The sequence below is a fragment of the Danio aesculapii genome, chromosome 17, assembly GCF_903798145.1.
Source record: "Danio aesculapii chromosome 17, fDanAes4.1, whole genome shotgun sequence".
NCBI lineage: Eukaryota > Metazoa > Chordata > Actinopteri > Cypriniformes > Danionidae > Danio > Danio aesculapii.
In genome coordinates, this window is record NC_079451.1 from 23,108,175 (window position 1) to 23,129,737 (window position 21,563).

Consider the following 21,563-nt stretch of genomic DNA (forward strand, 5'->3'; position numbering starts at 1 on the left):
GAAAAAATATATACTGTATGAGGGTCAGTAGGGGATTAGTCAGTTATTTTTAGATTCATTTATTTAGTATGATAAACAAAATGACAACAAATTAACATAGATTTAAGGTTGTGATCACATTTTAATTGCTGCAGTCTGTTTAAAAAAGTTTCATTGACATGATCGACTTAATTGAAATTTGCTTTAAATAAACAATCGTTCAGTTACTTTGAACAAAGATTGAACTTTGCTCGTTTTATTACAGGATGGATTCATTCTTCTGGATGAGTCAATGAATGATTCATTGACTCATTTATAAAGACTTGTTTCAATACTGGACGAATCACCATTTAAAACTAATTACTTAACTTGCATGAATGATTCAGTGACTCGCTCATAAAGATCTTCACTAGTTTCATTACTGGATGACATTTTTAAACATTTCTTGAATCAATGATTCAATTACTAATCATGTTTTGTTGCTGGATGAATCAGTATGTTTGAACAGATCTCTTGAATCAATGATTAAATGGCTTACCAGTAAAGGCTTCACTTGTTTTTTTACTTGATAAAACAGCATTTTTAGCTAATCATATTTATAGTAAAAAGCTTTTTTTTTTTTTTTTACGTATTTATAGTAAAAAGCACGCCGATTCGATGTTTGGGTGTAGGACCGGTTGAAATACGATAAACTTAGATACTATTGAATACCTTGGAATTTACTACAATTGTCTGTGGTGTAATGCAAAGTACCTTTTATGTAAAAAGAACTACAGTATTTGGTTATTAGTTTATACTACTATTGTTGTATTATTACAGGAATGAATTGGTCTGTTGTGAACACGACATTTTTGCAACACAGTGCTTTTCACACTTTAACCAGCAGAGGTCCTCGTCGAGCTCTGATTTGGAAAGTTCGAGTAACAACCTTTTCCCAAAACAATTAAGTTGAATGGTTCACTGGTTCAGAAAGCTTCATTTTACCATCACTTATTTCTGGAGGAATCAATATTTTGAACTAATCGCTTGAAGGATTAATTCAATATATGTTGAACTATATTAAAAATAAGTAGAATTTATGTTAAATATGTTAAATTTAATAGTTGCTGGTTGCCATCTACTGGCATTATGATGTAACTGATACAATCTTTATAAAAAGTATTTAGTTACAGTACTTCTAAAAGTACCATCAGTGTTTAAATCTGGAAACTAATTTTTAGTGGTTTTAGAGAACCATTTTGTGTTTCCTAAGGAACATTTTTGTGAACAAAAAAAAATCTTTTTTGCATCTTAAGTTGGCTGTTTCATAACAAAACATTTTGTTTAATTCTGCTGTACACTATTATGATTTCTGTTTCAGCAGTTTTATTATTGATTTAATAAATTATTTAACATATTAAATGAATGATAAAATAATATGTACATTAAATTAATTTATTTTACTTTTGTAAGTTCTGTTGTAACTGTAGTTAAAAGCTTACAAATTAGTTCAAAATTACTCTGTGTGACATCATTCTATACAAGAAAAGAGGGTATTTTAAGCTTGCATTCATGATTTTAAACTTTGTTCCGCTTGCGTTCATGCCTGAATTCTGAGAACTAAGATGAAAGCTGCACATCCTCAAAACAAAACTGTGCTTGCTGTGAAAGACACAGCTTAATGGCAGAATCAATGCACCTGCCTCTCTCTGGCGGACAATGAATAATTAAACGCAGCGCCGACTCCCACCTGAAATGGAGAATCGCTGAAACAGAGGCAAATTTAACTTCTGTGACAGGAGACTTTTAAGCTAATAGCATAATTTAGTTTCGCAGTTGACTTATTTATCTGCTATCCATCTTTGCTCCGCAGATATGTGTACGAGTTGGAGGCCACCACCGGCGGCGGGAGCAGTCGCAGTGATAGATACGTCATTCAGACCCCCATCTCCTCACCGGAAAGGATTCCTCCTCCGTATAATGTCAGCCTCCATGGCCCTCGCTCCGTCTTTGTAGCCTGGTCACCCCCAGGTAATGTTTACAACCTAATGCACTATGCAGGCTCTCTATTTAGCACTCACGCGAGGCTGATTTATTCCTGCTCCGGTCTGTGAGAGTGACGGCACACGGTCAGGGATTTACGAGTGGCGTTGTGTGTAATTTAGAAGGAGCCCAACATGCTCGTGGTGTACATGCATCAGTGCGGGCCGGACGTAGATGGGGCCCACCAATCAATTAACATTCAAACCTAAGTGACAGCTTTTCCTACCTCTGCTGTGATTTAGGGGAGAGTTGTTTGAGATGCGCTCGCCCTTCACCTGTGCGTGTTCTCCCATCACTGTCCAATCGTGTCTCATTCATTCTCTGCTTCTCCGCTGTTGCTGTGGAGTTGAGGAGAAGTTGGCACAAGTGCGGATCACGTACTTGCCGGCGCACCCAGTGAAACGGGAGCACACGTAGATTTTATTAATTTGTTTACTTTTTTGGAGTATACTCTGGGTTCATTTTCTAAAAGCCCGAAAAGTTGAGAACAGGCAAAGATTAAAGTGTAGCTTTAAGAGGAAAGGTTATAAACACTTTTATATTATGTCAGAAACAGGACAGTCAAAATCACAAATCACAGTCTCTCTTCAGAATCGGTACAAATGTTTGTCTAAAAACTAGTTTTATTAAAGGGGTGGTCCACAGTGTATTTTTAAGGCTTATTAACAGTTTATAAGATACAAAACAGTGTGTGCTCATGCTTCATTTGTAGAAAATCACATTATTTTTTCATGCATCTTATTTTGATTATATACAGCTACTCAGCTAACACGACTGTCATATTAGTTCCTCTGAAAGGCTCGCCCTCAAGAGGCTCTGATTGGTCAGCTAACATAATGTGCTGTAATTCGCGGATTGGCTCCACGTCACCAGGAAACAGCATGCACTCTGTAAACAGTCAGTCAGAGAAGCTGTTAGCCAGCCATATCAGTCTGAATCTGACAGAAAATAAAGAGTACACAGCTGAACCTCATGCCTGCTCTCTAAAATAAAATCTGACAAGTGTCTCATATATTCGGAAGAAGCATGTGTAGATAATATGAAACGTGCACATATTTTTTGCGAGTTCGTTATTTGAGATGTATAATGCATGGTAAGCAGCTGCATAGAGAGACACTGCAGCGCTGCTGAAGATCGTGGCTGTTTACAACGGTTTGACTGATAAATATGAAATTGTAGCTAAATTGTTAGCGGTGCCAAGCAGCATTTGCCATTGTTTACATCCTTGTTTATGTCCTCGCTACAACATACCATTAACGCTAGAAACTGTTTATGTAGTGGATCAATTTTATCAAATAAAAATGCTTACAGGTTGTGGCTCACAATCCACAGCTTCGTCAGTTTTTAACCGAATCACTGAAGCACTGAACTGGGAGAGATTCTGGAAGCTGTCCTTTGTCAAATCCTAGATCTATACATATTTTTTATAATTCTCTGGAACATAATGAAAATTAAACTGTAAGCACTTCTCTCTTTATGTTGTGTCCTTTGGAAGCCCAAATACAGAAACAGAAGAAGCTCTGTGGAAATAGCAGCATTTGGATGGCATTTTAGCTTTCTCTGCTATAACATTACAGCGCCTCTGGCCACGCCCCATTTTTGGTGAATGAACATAACCTGAAGCCCTTTGTGATCTCACTAGCCCAGATGTATTTTTTGTAGTTCCCAAACTTTGTTCGCTGTAGGCTTTGCTAAGCTAATTCTGTAAAAGCCAATGTCTCTTATGTATTGAACTTTGAGCATATTATATTCAGAGATGTTGCTTATGTTTACACAGCTACATTACACATCAACTAAAGTTTAAAATATGATATTGTAGTGGACCACCCCTTTAAATTATTGTTAAATATTATCAAACATTATTTAAAAAAGTATTTATTGTAGTGACAGTATTTATTTATTTTTATTTTATTTGTAAAATTTTCTTTGTATTATTCGCATCTTGGTTCAGGCACTAAGATAAATGACACATTTGCTGTAAAAAATAATAATTTAAATCCAAACAATAATAATATACTAGGTATTATTATTGCTGCTTTAAATAAGATTGTATTTGTTCAAATATGTTTATTAATGTTAGTGGTGTTATTTTGTGTAAATTTACACTACCAGTCAAAGGTTTGGGGTCAATAGGATTTTAAATGTTTTAAAATAAGCTTCTCCTGCTCACCAAGGCTGCATTTATTTCATCAAAAATACAGTACAAATTGTAAAATTGTAAAATGTTATTGCACTATAAAATAACTGTTCAAAAGTTGTTTATAATTTAATTTAACCATTTATTCCAGTGATTTAAAGATGAAATTTCAGTCTTATTATTATTATTATTATTATTAATATGATTATTATTCATTTTAATAGTAATAAAAGCAATAATGACTGGAGTAGTAATTTCATTTGAAACTACATACAATAAGTCATAAGTATTTAACAATTTAGCATTTTTTTACATTTAATAAATTCCGCCTTGATCAACAGAATAGTTTTATTTAGCAAACTTGACCGGTAGTGTATGTGTTCAGGAAAAAAATGCAATAATATATTACATATTACTATAACTGTTTTTAAATTAATATATTTTATTTAGTTTTTATTTCTATTAAATTTAGCAGCTTTTCTACCTCTTGGATATCAAAATGTGTTTACTGAGATCATTTATTTTCAATTTCGCTTATTTAGGTGTAAAACCCAATACAATTTTACAAAACAATCAATTGTTTTCCGGGAGGTGCATGCTGAGATTCACTGATTGCATCAGTTTGTGTTATCATTACACTGATCCTGCATGATCTTCTCATCATTTCTATTGCAAACTGCAGCCCACCGGCCTCCATCAATCAATCAATGGCTCTGTTTACACTGAGAGACTGCAGCACCAGCCTCATCTGCACGTCCCACTGTGCATGTGGGCTGAGTGTTCTCTCACATGAAGAGCAAACACAAACTCCCTCTCTCTCTCCTCTTAGCATGAGCAGTGCTACTTCCCAGACTCCGGAGCGCTCTTCTGCATGCTCAAGCTGTAACTACCAGCCCACCTGCTGCACATATGTGCCAGAGACCCTTAACATGTCAGATCTCTGCGCATGCATTCACCAGGTCATGCATCCAAAGCCTACCTAAGCGAATCTGCATGCACGTATTTGTTTTCCCTCAAGAAGATGCGAGGGGCTGTTTAAGCGTGTGTGCGCATATTCACACACTCGAGAGTGATTTCACAGGCTACATTCAAGCGCTCCTGATTGTCTGCCTCAGATGGTCCATCTTTCGCTATTATTGCCCCATTACGCCTCTCTCCTGTGAGAGGATCCCCTTAAACAACCTCAATTACACCATAAGAGCCCTTAAACAGACCTGATACCCACAGAAAACATTTACATAGCCCGGATCTTTTATTGACTTTACATTCTGAGAGAGGCTAGCGAAAAATCTATGGCTTTAAACTACAATATCTCACGCTTGGTTAAGTCCGAATGCAGAAACGGTCCACGGGTTGAAGCCGCACCTGTGCTTGATGGATCAGATCTGATAGCATGTTCCTTTTCTTTTCCTTTGTGCCATTATTTCTTATTAGACTCTCATTCGAGTTGAAAGTGCAAAAACTCCAAAGTCAGTGATTAGTTGTAAATAATAGAACTTAGGGACCTGTGCGATTGAACTTCTCAGGCAGGAAGCTTTGATCAAAGCGCCGTCTAATTCCAGCGGGTTTTTGTGTCTCAGGCAAAAGACTACATCTGCTCTGGGAGACAGCAATGAAGGAAGTTGAATAATTTAACTTTTTCATTTGTAAAGATAATCAGCCCGTTCTGAATACATCTTGGCTCTCATAAATGTTGAATAACCTATCAGCCTCCAGTTGCCGTAAATTATGAAAGGCGCTAGTGATGGGAATATTAACAAAGCGTGGATGCCGGGACTCTACATTCTTTAGTTCAAATGCATTACAGAAGAGCGTGAGCGTGTCTGTGTGTTTCGGACAGCGCTGGGATAGATGGATCGGGGGAAGAGCCTGCTTGCCCAGATGGATGTTGGATCAAGGGCAAAGCTTCCAAAAGTGTCATATCCACTGTGTGTCAGTTCTTGCGCTGTAGTAGAAGTACATACACTGATTGTGGAAAGGGTGAGCAGATTGTTTGTTTTGTCACTAATAATTTTGTTTAGTGAATGGTGATTTCATTCGTGTCAGGTTTCTACAATTTAAACTTGCTTTGACAAGCCTGTAATGTCAATGGCCTTGGATATACAGTAAGCGAGTAAAAGCAATTGAATGTGACTTTCTGTTTCCGTTTGCTTATAGGTGTGTATAATTTAAGTTCCCCTTTGGAATATAACATCCTGCTCAATGCAGGCACTGAGCGGCCACTCATTCGTTCTGCTGGACCAGAGCAATTCATGCTACTGCAAGGACTGGACCCCTATACCATCTACCACGTCCAAGTACAAGCTTGTCAGCCAGGTACTCTGAAAGCTGAAATGTGCTAAACATTAAAAGACAGTGAAAACATGATATGATTAGGGGGATATTTCAGGGAAAAAATGTATGAAGAAAAAAAAAAAAAAAAAATATATATATATATATATATATATATATATATATATATATATATATATATATATATATATATATATATTTTTTTTTTTTTTTTTTTTTTTTTTTTTTTTTCTTCATACATTTTCATACATTAAACCATTTCACAGAACCAAACAGTCAGTGACAGCAGCAGTTATTAAAAAAGTAATAATTAAATAATAAATAATATTAAAAAAAATCATAATAATACAACTACACTACCAGTAAATAAAAACAAATTACAAAAAAAGCACATACATCATTTTAAATTTCAAAGGATACAGCTGGCAATACTATGTTGTGTTGCCATGTTCAGATACATAGTAACAGGTGCCCATCTTTGTTTAAAAATATCCAATTTCAATTGAAGTTGAGCATATATTTGTGTAAGTTGAGCATATTTTCATATATTCCTTTCTATATATTGATTCAAGTTTTTCCATCCACTGTGCTATTGTTGGAGGGTGTGGCCTCATCAAATTTATTGTTATAGTCTTTCTTGCACTTAGTAAAAGTATATGTAGTAAATATCTCTGGTTTTTATTATATCCATATTGAGGTATCCCTTCAAGCAAGAAAAACAGGGGAGTAAAGGGTAGATCTAACTGCATCATTTTCATTATCTCAATCTATACCTCTTGCTGCAAATAATTTTTAAATACTAATAATAATTTTGACATTTTGACAACCGAATATATATTTTTGTCCAGTATTTAAAGGGATAGTTCACCCCAAAATGATCATTTATTCTCACTCATGTAGTTTTAAATCTTTGAGTATTTGTCTTCTGTTGAACACAAAAGAAGATTAAATAATGCTGGTTGCTGGGTCCTATTACCTTTCATAGTACAAAAACAATACTATAGAATCAAGGTGTGCCAGCAAAATTCTTATCAGTTCTCTGGATTTGCAAGAATTGTTTTTCAGCATTTTTCTAAATATCCTAATTCCAACCCAACAGAAGAGAGAAACTCAAATAGATTTTGAACAATTGAAGGAAAATTGTTTCTCTTTAAGGTATGAAAACATGGAATATTTTGAGCTGATCTATTGTCATTTTCTGTAAATAAATACTCCGAATGATAATACACCTATTTAAAATATTGTTATCAATAGTTTTAAATAGTTCACAAATGAACATTTTTCTCTAAACACTTACCTAAATCCTCAAATTACTCACAAATCCAGACAATCAATAATTTTGAAGTGGTCTCAAAGGCCCCGTTTACACTAATACGTTTTAGTTTTCAAGCACCTTGTACGTTCAGACTTCGCAAGTTTAATATGGAAAACAACAAATCTTCAAAGGGAACAGTGTACTTCATAACATCATTCACATCACCCTGGCTACATTGTTTCTCTATCTTAGCAATAAAATGAAAACTTGATATAAGAAAATGCCTATTTTCTGTTTGATGTTAGCAACTTATCAGACACCAAAAATATGTAGGCGTCGTGTAGCTACATATTTATGACTGTCATCTTCACTGTATGCATATTTATAACAAAATACAACCTATAACATAACTGCCTCCTTTCATTTTCATAAAAAAAACACAAAACAAACCCTTTTTGCTGAATATCAGATTTAATAATCAATAATGACCATTATAAAACTAAAATCAATTATTTTAAAATTATAGTAAAAATGTACAATAAGTTTATACAACATAGCAATCAGTCAAATGTGCAGAATTAGTGTACGTGGTTACATAAATGAATATATTAACTTATCTTTGCGCTCAGCTAAAACACGTTGCCTGAGAACAAGTGATAATTTCAAAAGACCAAAGAGTTGCTAGATAAACACAAGATTAATTAAATATCAGGTTTAACAACTTTTGTGAGAGGACATCCAGTGGTAGATCCTTGATGAACTGTCCGACGTGTGCTTCTCACCTAGGGAGGCATGCTTAAAGCACCCGTTGACTGCCTGGGGCTCAGCTGCAGCACATGCCAGAGTTTGTGTGGTCACATGATGTGCGTTTCCAGCGGTATAGTGTGGACTGAGATCTCTTCAGAAACGCTATGTGAAACCACCGCGAGTGTGGGCATAAAACTGTGTTTAAAACTAAAACTTATTCGTGTAAACGAGGTCTTAATTTTTGCCGGTGTTGTGTATGTGTGTTTATGAACTGCTTTCTGTCTGTTTCAGTATGTTGTATTAGATGTGACTTTTTAGTTTGTGGCAGACAGTAGATTTCTATGTTTTAAATATCTGTATGTGTGCAGATGGTTGTGGTGTAGGAGAGGGGGTGACTGTTCGGACCCCAGAGGCTGCTCCAATAGCTCAGGACCCTCCAGTTACTACTGCAACAGGTGCAGCTGTTATCGAGGTCCGCTGGAGTCCACCGCACAAACCCAATGGCATCATCACTAACTACTTCATATACAGGTACGCAGACAGCATTCACTCACACATATAACCAGCAAAACATGGCTCTCACATTAGTATAGCATTTTTAAAAATTTAAAGTAAAATCTAGATTTATTATTTAATTTCATATATATATATATTTTTTTATTCTAAATTTTATTGTTTTTATTTATTTATTTAAATATTTTATTATTGTAATTAACTGAATTCAACACAACCATGATGCCATCATTAATGATTTACAAAATAATTCAGAGCATTTCTGACAGAAATATGCTAAAGGTCTGTTCACAGCAAGGGTTATAACCAAATAAAGAGAATTTCAGTGTGACCACTACAAGGCTGCTGTGTGGGCTATTTCTGTCCGTTCGCATCCCGTCCCTTTGCGCCCCCTGGCGGCTCATTCACAAACTGCGGTCATACACTAAAAACAAAGCGGCTCCTATTTCAAACGGCGGCGGTATATGACCCGGCGGTAATAGTCACTTTGAACTCTCACCTACTGTATAACAATAATGGCAATATCATTGGAATCACCTTCAAAACCATTTTTTTAACTAATCAAACTGACTTATAAGTTTCCAATCCAAATGATCAAAGTGTAAAGTTCTACTGGTTTTTCCCAGGTCTTTGTTTTTTTTTTTTGACCCCTTTTATTTGGCATTTATTTCCTCTTAGTCATAGATTATTTAGGATTTGTCTTCTTAGTCGCCAGGTTTCTAGTCTATGTGCTTAGCTGAAATGGCTTTTACCTAATTTCCTAAATCTTAATAAGAGCTAGACTAAAGTCCTTGTTGTTGACACTAAATCTATTTTGTCAAAATCTGATTGTCTCTCTGTGGTTATTGATATTTTTCCCCCCAAAGCTTAAGAGTCTGGGTGTCATCCTTGATAGCTCTTTGTCCTTTAAAGTATTGCACTTACATAATATCAATCGTCTCCATTCCTCACTCTGAATGAATAGAACTGAAGTTCTTTTTCGTGCTCTGGTTATTACACAGATTGATTACTATAATGCTCTCTTTTCTAAACTTTTATATGAACTTCAGTTGGTTCAGAACTCTGCTGCTCATGATCTTTTTAGATCTCCTTCTGTTGAGCACATTTCTCCAATTCTTTAGCAATTACATTTTATTTCTTATCGGAGTAATGTAAAATTTAAAATGTATGCTTTTAGGCATTTAAAGTTCCTAGTATTCTTTATTCTCAGTACCTTACTGATATTCTTCATATCTATACCCCTTTGTGCTTCTCTTATATAGTAGATATTCTTTTTTAATTTGACTTGTTCCACCACATATTCACCTGAGGAGCTAAAACATTTAGTTGTGATGCATCTTGTCAGTGAGTAACAAATTTCCTTTGTACAAAACAAAGAATCATTGGTTGCACTTTATTTAACAATCTTATTCCACTTGTACTGTGCATGCTATTTACTTACTATCATCATTGCATAAACTGAGTAATAACTAGGCACTAAACATCTTGCTAACCTATATAAGTACTAGGGATGCACAATATATCGTTTTACCATCGATATCGCAATTTGCGCGTCCGCAGTGGTCACATGGCAAGATTGTCGCAATGTTCGCAATATTCAGTCTGAATTATAGTGGACCAGGAGCCACTGCTAAGTTTAACCATAGTAGTGTGAAAGTTTCTAATTTTCATGTGTTTTAAAGCCTGCGACGGTGCATTTCAAGAGTTTAAAACGTATGGAATCAAAAATGACAATGTTTGGAGGTGTAAGAATGATTAGTTGTATTTCATTATTTAGACGATTTATGCAAAACTAATTTAAAACATTCATACTTTAGAGTTTTGTCATATTTCTAGTCTAAATATCTATATTTCAAAGTCAAAATAGGATACGTAATTTTGCTTTTAATGTCCCCATTGGCTGATGAAAATGTTTGTTTTAAGGAAATTGTGACATTACTTCTGAAATAAATTTTTAAAAAATCTTGATCTAATATTTTATTCAGTTATTTGGACTAAAACAAGACAAAGCAAAATAAGAAAAGCATTTTTTGGCATTGTGATTATTCAATTTCTGTACCTGAAGACAGACTCCATAGAAAACTATCAAATAGAGCTTCAGTAGAGATTGAAAAAGAGATTCAAACTATCTGGTGAAACTGTATTCATATCGCAATATTTATTGCATTGAGATTAAAAGTCCCAATATCATTTTTTCCAATATCATTCAGCCCTAGTAGTTATCTAATGTAGCCCGAGTTATTTATTAAGTAAACTGTACAGTATGTACACGTTAAGATTGCTTATGTTAAAGTTGTCAGTATAACATGACAATATTGCATCAGTATAACCAAAGAGCATAGAATCACCAAGAGGCGACACTACGTTGCTATTTGGGAAACAGCCACCATAGATATATACACTAGATATCACATACGGACCCTGAGCATGCGTCAATAGTGCCACCACAATCGTACGGTGCTCCCACGACAAATGTCATTCAACCGCACTAGCCAAGACAGTGTGCTAATCTAAAGATGCTGGACTTTAGCGCTGTGCACTAATAAGAAAACAAAGCACAAACGTATGACATTTCATAGGTAAGATTTCGTTTAGTTTTTTTTGTGTGCGTGTTTTGAACTTTTGTGCTAAATAAGTAACGTTATTGATGACAATACAGTCTCTTACTGCATTCACCATAAGGCAAAGAAGCACCAACTCACACTAAGTACTAGTCTTATGCTAGTTTTTTTTAATAAAATCAGCAAAAAGTGTAAATGAAATTACAAGACGCTGCAGTGCTAGACGCTTGTATTATTGTCGGCTAAGTGAACGAGTCGTTCATAACAGAGATTCATTCACAAGCAAATCGCTCCCTCTGTTAGAATGAGAAGTGAAAGAAGGGGGGGGGGGGGGTTTCAGGACATGGTTTAGATCAAGTTTAACAGGTAGATAGGATGATACATTTTCATGCACACAAACACACGCTCTTCATCAGCAATGCCCGTGCGGTCACCATCCATCGATGTAGAAAAGTGATAATTTTCGTAATTTAAAAAAACATTTGCATACTGACCAGCAGAGAAACTCCCGATCATAGATATATGTATTTATGTGTTTATCTCTGGCTCTGGATGGCCACAGTCTTCCACTGCACCTTGGTGCCACATTCATTTCAAAGGAGCTACCCTGTTTTAAAATGGCGGCTCTATTGACACATACCTTTCAATAGACAACAACAGTAGGCGACATCTAATGTAAATATCTATAAACAGTCACTAAATGCCACTAGTGTCACGCAGCTGCAATTTTGGAATGAAAATTCCAATAAGACAACAGCACAGATAACTAACATTAGACAGAATGAATCAAAATATTATACTATTTGCTCACATATATCCATATATACACACACGCGCATATATGTAACTTGTGGTAGCCTATATGGTGAATGTGTGTCAGAATTCAATCATTTTGGAGAAAGAGGCTTTTTACTTAAAATATTTATTAGTCTTTCTTTAACTGACACCACTGGAAAAACACTATTATAACATACAGCTAATACTACAACAAAGAGTATATAGTCAGTCAGTCTGTTATCAATGTCCCATTTTAAATGTCATGTTAATATAATTCAACATGTCAGTATATATTTGTGTTATGCCAGTGCGTAAACTATTAAATCAAAGTAATTAAAAGTAATTTCACCTAAAAGTGACCATTTTAAGAAAACAAGTATAGTAAAAATATATTAAACAAGTTTGTAAAATATTAAAAGTGCTGATGATCACCAGTCTTGTGATTGTAAGTATTTTATTGTCGTCTTTCAGGTTGTATCTCAGCTTTAATGCGCATTTTAAATAAATAAATAAACAAAACAGCTTGTCATCGTGACACCAATATGATCCAATTGACGACCGATCGCTTTCACTCCAAAATGGCGGAGTCGTGGGGCTGTTGCTGGGCGCTGCTGTTGCAATGGAACATTCTATTGAGTGCCCACTCTTGGTAATTCTAAGCTCTTTGGTATAACTGAACATGACTACACTGTAAAAAAATGCTGGGTTCCACAATTCCTTCATCTTGTCCCGACACAAATCGTTTAAGCTATGATCTTCACAAATATAAGTGGATCAAACATAAAACAATTAAGTTGTCCCAAAAAGAACTAAGTAGATTAAACAAGCAGCAAAAGTCTTTTTATTTTTGTTCAGTATATTCATGTGTTTATTTGTTCACCATTGCTCTCAATGTCCCATCTGATTGTTGATATAAGCTATAATATAATAGTCAGCCTGATCTCACGGGAAAATGTAGGTATTTTTAAGTTTTGTCAGTTTAGTGGCTAATTTAGATTCAGATTCGTACAAGTTCAGTCGTACGAAATTGTACGATTTTAAAAAGGAGGCGTGGCACCTAACCCCACCCCTAAACCCAACAGTCATTGGGGGATGAGCAAATCGTACTAAATTGTACGAATAAGATCGTACGAATTCATACGCCACTAAATCAAAATGTTGCGAATTGCTGTGAGATTGTGTTGGAATAATCATACAAGCTCTGGGTGCCTATAGAAAGCATGTTTTGGCTTCTCTGTGAACATGTTAACCAGTGCTCCTCTATCAATCACAACTGCAAATGCACTTCCAAACTAAAAGATGCTGTCAGGCTAATGTCAGTGCAGAGCAGGAATAAGTGTGTGCGTGCGTGTGTGTGTAGGTGTGAGTCCATGTCAGGCCATGTTTGAAAGGAAGGCCGGAAACGTAGTCGAACACAAACAGTAATTATGCCGTGACCTTGAGGTGAACAGGCCAATCACTGCTGGTTACACTTGTCAACATTTCCTCTCGAGTTCCTGTCCAACTGACAGCAGAAAAACGCAGAATAGAGTGCCGAGTGCTTATGTGGATATCAGCTGTATATCAGTGACTCTGGTATCTGAGCGCGGAGACGAGAGAGAGAGAGAGAGGCTGATCGGCAGCTCTAAATGGAAGATGACATTGCCCTGCTGACTTTGATTATTCCAGGCACATTCAGAGCCGTTTGAGAGCAATATGAAACAGAATGGCATGATGCTCGCACCCCGCACAGAGGGAATAAAGCTAAGACTGACATAGCACGATCACATCAGAATGCTTCGCTTCGCTGTTACACAAGCATCCTTCAAGGAGAACCGGCAGCGATGCACCGGGGAGTAGCCAGCTCTATCATTACATTGCCATCATTGCCGTTATGGACGGAAACAACACAGCCGGCAGTGCTCAAACCTTTATTGCTGCACATAGTGAATGGCAATTTAAATCGTTCAGGATTTGGCATGAAGGAGTTCAGAAAATGATCAGATTAAACCCTAAATTGAGACGTCTTCCCAATGCTTTACCTCTAGTTTAGAACAACAAGCATTTGAATGAATGCAATTGTGTGCGTGTTGGTCTTATTCAAGGGCAGCCATTTTAGATGTTTTTAATAGAGTAAATGAAAACTTGCAGCGATTTTAGTTTGAGTTTTAACCTTTAACTGCCCCACCAAGAAAAAATTTTGGATTGCATTTTTTAACTCCTAATGTCACTAATTAACACACTCAATGCATTTTTTCAACACATCCCATAATTTCTAAAATATCAACCTCTACCAAATTGTTGATTTGTCGGTTTATGGTAAAAGTAACGTAATTAATACATAAACTATAAAAAATCTGAAAATATGAAGTGTAAGACCAATTTATTTAAAAACATAATCAAAATAAAACATTTTTGAATACTAAATCTTTATCTTTATTTTTTGAAGTATGCCATAAAGTATTTCAGATTCTCATTTAGCACAGTAATTTACACGTTTTCTTGTTTTTTTTTTTTGTTTGTTTTTTTCTTTTACAATAAAACCAAAATCAAGTGAAGTAGTAATGTAGTAAGCCATTATTTAAAACTTTAACAGTCATTAATTAAAACAGTTGAAATATGGTCAACCATTTGGTAGAACAGGCAGTAGCTATTTATATCATACGTAGCAGTGTGAAACACTCAATTGAATAATTTAGCTTTTATGACTCAGCAAATTTTAATAAACATTTTTTTTTCTTTTCCACCAATTTAGATTTTTGTTAAATGAAAACTTTTGTAATTTTTGTATTCTATTTAAATAACCACACATTCAAATCAACATGTTAGAACACTTTCTGAAGGATCTTGTAACACTGAAGATTGAAACAATCGTTAAGTCATTTAATTTCATTCATTAAATTACAGTGTTGTCAAAGGCATTTTCCTTTTTCTTTTAATTATTTAACTTTAAATTATTAACATTTTTAAATCAGCTTTTCATGACTTTTTTCCACCAACTTTGATTTTTTAAAGATTAAATGAATGGGGTTTTTTTTATTCTGTTTAGAAACATAATCAAGCCAGCAAACTTAAATGAGTTCTGAAGGATGTAGTGATAGTGAAGATTGATGTAATGATTTAAAAAATTCTGCTATATTTTTTGACTTGAAATTGCACTATATTGCACTATAAATCGAGATGTTTTCCCAATATTTTCGCTCTAGTTTAAGCGAGCACAGGCATCGGGTTCAATTAGTTGTTTCATTTCTTTCATTGATTTATAATGTTCTTAATGCCATTTTCTTTTTTTAATTATTTTACTTTCATGGTTTAACAAAGTTATTAAAGTTGTTTTATCTTTTTTTAATCATGAACCTTATTCATGTTTTTTGCAACCCTTAAGCTCTAGTTTAAATGAAAACAGGCATGTTATAGAATACAATTGTGTGTGTGTTGGTTTTAATCAATTGCAACCATTTTAGATGTTTTAATAAAACAATTTTGAGTCGTAATGTTAGCTATTTATGATATCAGCAAGATACAATCTTTAGTTATTTATTATCATAAGTAATTTTCTTTATTTAATTATTTAAATTTAAGTTTATTAACATTTTTGATCAGCTTTTTATGACCTTTTTCCACCTACTTAGATTTTTTTAAAGATTAAAGTAATGTTTTGTTTTTGTATTCTGTTTATATAAACATAATCAAGCCAGCATATATATGAGTTCTGAAGGATTTAGTGATAGTGAAGATTGAAATAAAGATTTTTTTTTTAATTCAGCTATATTTTTTGACTTGAAGAACAGATCACACATTAAATTGAGATGTTTTCCCAATATGTTCATTCTAGTTTAAGCGAACACAGGCATCTGGTTGAATTCAGTCATGTGTGAGTTGGATTTAGTCAAGAGCAGCCATTTGAAATGTTTTGAGAAAGTTGCGATCAACACTTTCATCAATTTTGGCTTGAGTTTTAACGCTATTTACACCATATTAGTATGAACCAATCATTTAGTTGTTTAATTTTTTTCATTGATTTCCATGTTGAATGTTGTTAAAGCCATTTCTTTTCTTTTTTTAAAAATTCAACTTTCATGTTTTTCTGCTTTTCACAACCCTTATCTACTCATTCTTTTTGCAACATGTTCGCTCTAGTTTAAATGAAAACAGGCATCTGAGTGAATGCAGTTGTGGATGTGTTAGTTTTAGTCAACTGCAGCCATTTTAGATGATTTAATAAATTTGTGATGTACATTTTTTTCTTTGAGTCATAATGTTAAAACATAAACATGTATAAAAACATTTAGTTGTTTAATTTCTTTAAAAGATTTACAATAATGTACTTAAAGTCCTTTGTTATTTAACTTTCATGGTTCAAAGTACATTCATTAACATTTTCTGATCAGCTTTTATGACCCTTTTCCACCCATTTAAAGATTAAGTTGAAATTTTTTTGCATTCTGTTTACATAAACACAATCAAACCAGCATATTTAAATAAAATTTGAAGGATTGTGTGACACTGAAGATTGATGTAAAATTGTTCAGCTTCAATTTTTGATTTGAAGATCAGATTACACTATAGACCGTTTTGAGGGATGTAAACAAAACCTATGGTTCCAACGTATTTCCTGTTTTACTTTTTTTTTATCTCTAAAGCTTTCGAGAATCCAAAAACAGCATGGAATGAAGAGGAAATGTACATGGGCCAATGACATGACCATAGTGAAATGGTCTATGAATTGAGATGTTTTCCCAATGTGTTCGCTCTAGTTTAAGCAAACACAGGCATCTGGTTGAATGCAGTCATGTGTGTGTGTGTGTGTGTGTGCGTGTGCGTGTGCGTGTGCTTGTGTGTGTGTGTGTGTGTGCGTGTGCGTGTGTGTGTGTAGGTTTTAGTCAAGGGCAGCATGGCTTGTTGACCGGTGTCATTCATATGCAAGGTCAGATCAGTCTAAGCCCGCATAAATCTTAAGAAAATATCATTAGCATAGCCACAGATGCCAGGACATTCCTGACGAACGCATGACTGGATTTCATCTTAGCCCTGATTTGGGAGTGAGATAAACCTTAGCAAATACATCACATTCAGGGGCAGAGAATTCACTCGTGGCTTAAAGGACTTGGTGTATTATTCTATCTGCTCATCTTAATGCCGGCGATCAGCGCTGCGCTAAATGTAATCGGTTTAATGTGCTATTGTGTATGTATTCGGCTCATTGGAGGTTATCTGAGATTGTGAAGTGAGTGTCACCACCTCTGGGATGTTTGTCCTCCGTGCATTTAACTTACGTTACATATGGGATGAGGTATTACATGGGATAGTCTTTGGCTGCTGTACAGATTTACGGTATTCAGTTTCTTAGAATGCATCCGTGTTCATTTTGCATGCATGCTGTTGATGCAGATGTTGGCACAAGCGTATTATGATTTGTTATGATTAGATTTTTTTCAATTTAATTTTGGTCTGTGAAAATATTTACATGCTTATGTAAATAGTACAGTAGCATTAGAAATCAAACAAGTCACTGCAAGCTTTTATTTAAAGGGCTCCTATGATTAAAATTTGTTTTTGTAAGCTGTTTGGGCAGAACTGTGTGTAAATATAGTGTGTCCACCATCATATTGGGGTATTTTAAAGACAGCTGCGTCTCTTTTTTAAAAAAGGATCCAAATCCCTTCCATTTTGAGGCCGACCGCAACATGACGTAGGAGTTTCCCCACCCACCAAATTGATTGGCAGACTCGTATTAACATGTTTCCATAGTAACGCGTATAAACATATCCACAAGACAGGACGTGCGCAAAGCAACTGGGATTTAAAGATCTGTTCAGCTTGCTGTGATCATCAATCATCATATGTGATCAAGAATCAGTGTTACAAGTTTAAAACATTTTTAAAACAGTGTATGTTCGTAATGAATTACAGCCATTTTACCGTTTTACTTTATCACCACAACCGCATGTCAGTGCAATTATAAAAGAAGATGCTTCAATCCCAGTTTGTGGTTCTTTAAAACTACATTGTGTGTGACTCATCGTTGCAGAAAGGCTTGTATTAACTCCACAACAGGCAATGTTTGATGGTTACCATGAGTATAACCGCATTTACCATCAGGAGGTGGCATAATCACTCACATAGGAGAATTTTGCTTGCACAATCCTAAATAAATGAAATCATTGCTCCTCCCCTTCTGCTATGAGAGCAAAGCTGTGGCCTTGGAGTTTGTGAAGTGTCCAACATTCCACACTTATTTTAACGGTTGAATAAGTGCATCATCTGGGTATTTAAAGTGCACTTATTCTTTTTTGAATAAAAAGAAAAATTTTGTATGAATGCACTACTTATACCATTTATACTACAAAATGGAGTAGAATAGTGCATAAGAATGCAATTTGGGACACACTTTTTGAGATTCTTTCTTCTTTTGAACACAAAAGAAGACATTTTGAAGAAAGCTGGAAATCTGTAACCGTTGACTTCCATAGTATTTGTTTTTTGCTACTAAGGAAGCTAATGGTTACAGATTGTCAACTTGCTTCAAAATACCTTTTGTATAAGGAAGAAAGAAACAATTTGAAACCAAACAGTTTGGAACCACTTAAGGGTGAATTCAAAATAAGTACATTTAAATTTTGGGGGGAATTATCCCTTTAAATTATTTGTTTGTGTAATGTAAAAAATTTTTTATGTTTAAATATTTTTAATATTGAATATATTTTAATTATTTATGTTATTCAAAGCTGAATTCTCAGAATTTTTACTATTTTACTGTCTTCAGTGTCACAAAAGTCATTCTAACATGGTAATATGTCAAATGTTCATTTCTTTTTTATTATACTTATCATATGAAGTTTCTAAACAAATAAATAAATACTTACTTACTTACTTATTACCAGGGCCTTTTATATCAAAGTTGATATTTAGTCGCACCATGGTTGTATTTCGTTACATCTCATTTTTATGTGGTGGGTCGTTAACCCAATGCTCAACCCCCCAACCTGGAGGACCAGAACATACACACATACACTACGGGGAATTTTAGTTTACCCAATTCACCTATATTAGACAAAACGGAGCACCCGGAGGAAACCCACACAAACACAGGGAGAACATGCTAACTCCACAAAGAAATGCCAACTGGCCCAGCCGAGGCTCGAATCAGCAACCTTCTTGCTGTGAGGTTACATTGATACCCACTACGCCACCGTGCCACCCAAACAAAAAAATAATATATATGTGTGTGTATATATATATATATATATATATATATATTATAATTAACATTATTGTGTTTAGGAATGATTATCCTCCTTATTTTCCTCTTTTTTTAATATTGGACCACCCAAACCGAAAAAAAAAAAAACATGATACTTATTTTTGCTTTTACTTCCTTGCATAAGCAGAAGATGTTGTGTTCCAGATGCATTGTGTGTGCGTGTGTGTGTGTGTGTGTGTGTGTGTGTGTGTGTGTGTGTGTGTGTGTGTGTGTGTAACAGACATGCTGATCACAGCTGTGTGCTGTAGTTTAGCGCCATAGTGTGAGACGTTACTCTCCCCTGCCAGTCTCTGTTTGGCTTTATTTTAATGCGGCAGGTGAGATTAGGCCATGGCAGTGCGAGTGGGGCCGGCAGGGGCCACATTAGAGCAGTGAATGTCATTTTCTCCAGCAGCATGGAGGCCAGGACTCTAATGTGGAGGAATTAACGAAGCTTGAGGTCGCTCTTCACCTCCTCTGTGTGCTCTTCCTCAGCTCTGCACCCGTCCTCTCGCAACCCCACTAGATCTGTTTGTTTTGGGGTCTCGTTTCTCACTGCGGTCATATTTAAGGGGCTTTAAAAATGCAGATCTGTCATGTTCTTGCTAGGGTAAGAACATGTGTTTTACCTTGTTCTTGCCAGAGTGAAAAAAGTTAATATAGTCATATAGTGTAGGGCAGCTGTCAAAGTAAACCTGCTATGATTTAAAGGGATAATTCACCCAAAAAGAAAATTTGCTGATCTCAGGAGATTCATGAGGTTTCGAGGCTTTTCAAGATGCTATATTTATTTTAGCAGAACATTCAAAGGTGTCATAGAATTGATTGATCAGATATGTTTAATTTGTTCTCTGATATTTACAGTTGAAGTCAGAATTATTAGCCCCCTGAATTATTAGCCTCCGTGTTTATTTTTTTCCCAATTTCTGTTTAGGGAGAAGATATTTTCAACACATTTATAAACATAATAGTTTTAATAACTCATTTCTAATAACTGATTTATTTTATCTTTGCTATGATGACAGTAAATAATATTTTAATAGATGTTTTTCAAGATACTTCTATTCAGCTTAAAGTGACATTTAAAGGCTTAACTAGGTTAATTAGGGTAACTAGGCAGGTTAGGGTAATTAGGCAAGTTATTGTATAACAATGGTTTGTTCAGTAGACTCGAAAAATATATATATCTTAAAGGGGCTAATAATTTTGTCCCTTAAATGGTGCCTAAAAACTTAAGAACTCCTTTTATTCTTGCCGAAATAAAACAAATAAGACTTTCTTCAAAGGAAAAAATATTATCAGACATACTGTGAAAATTTCCTTGCTCTGTTAAACATCATTTGGGAAATATTTAAAAAAGAAAAAAAATTCAAAGGGGGGCTTATAATTCTGACTTCCACTGTATGTACACGGTATAAGGCCTAGGTTAGTGCAAAAATTCTCTAGAAATTATTTTTAATGTCCAATTACACCCTAGGATTTGCCCCTAGAATGAAATAGTCTGTTTTTACCTTATTTGGAAGGGTTGTAAATATTAAGAATGAACTCTGCTCTATTAGCATGGAACTCATATTCACAGTCAGGCATAGACTGCAAAATAATCTTACTTCAGTCAAAAGAATTTGAACAAATTGAGTAGATGTCTTCTCAAAAACATCAGTGGTGGAGAGGTTTATGTTAATTAGAAGGAGCAAGTGAGCTATCTGTAAGCAATCATAATTACATAGTTTACTCTGGAATTTTTATGCTTTGGACCAAATATAGGATGAAGTATATATCTTCCAGACTTAATGGATTGAGATAAATGTACTTAGAGTTGTATTTTATTTGTTTGACATATATGTAAACAAAGGCAGGAATTAATAACGATTAAAATCAACATCAAGCATCAAATACTATTATCACCCCAACTTTACTGGTGAAGTTCATTATTTTGAAGTTTATTGCTGTCCTTTCACTCCACCATAATCACAGTATTAAATTCACATTGAATCAAATTCTTTTTATTTTTATTTTGCTGACATCTAGTCAAAATAAAACCTTAATGGTACACTTTTT

General features: G+C 34.8%; 1 protein-coding gene across 1 annotated transcript in view; it reads left to right on the forward strand.

The window, feature by feature from the left end:
* The window catches only part of ush2a (Usher syndrome 2A (autosomal recessive, mild)), a 445,979-nt gene that overhangs the window by 359,511 nt on the left and 64,905 nt on the right, over positions 1-21,563 (forward strand). The window contains 3 exon segments of the mRNA XM_056477496.1: positions 1,832-1,989; positions 6,296-6,454; positions 8,801-8,963. Coding sequence (XP_056333471.1) covers positions 1,832-1,989; positions 6,296-6,454; positions 8,801-8,963 — 480 coding nt within the window.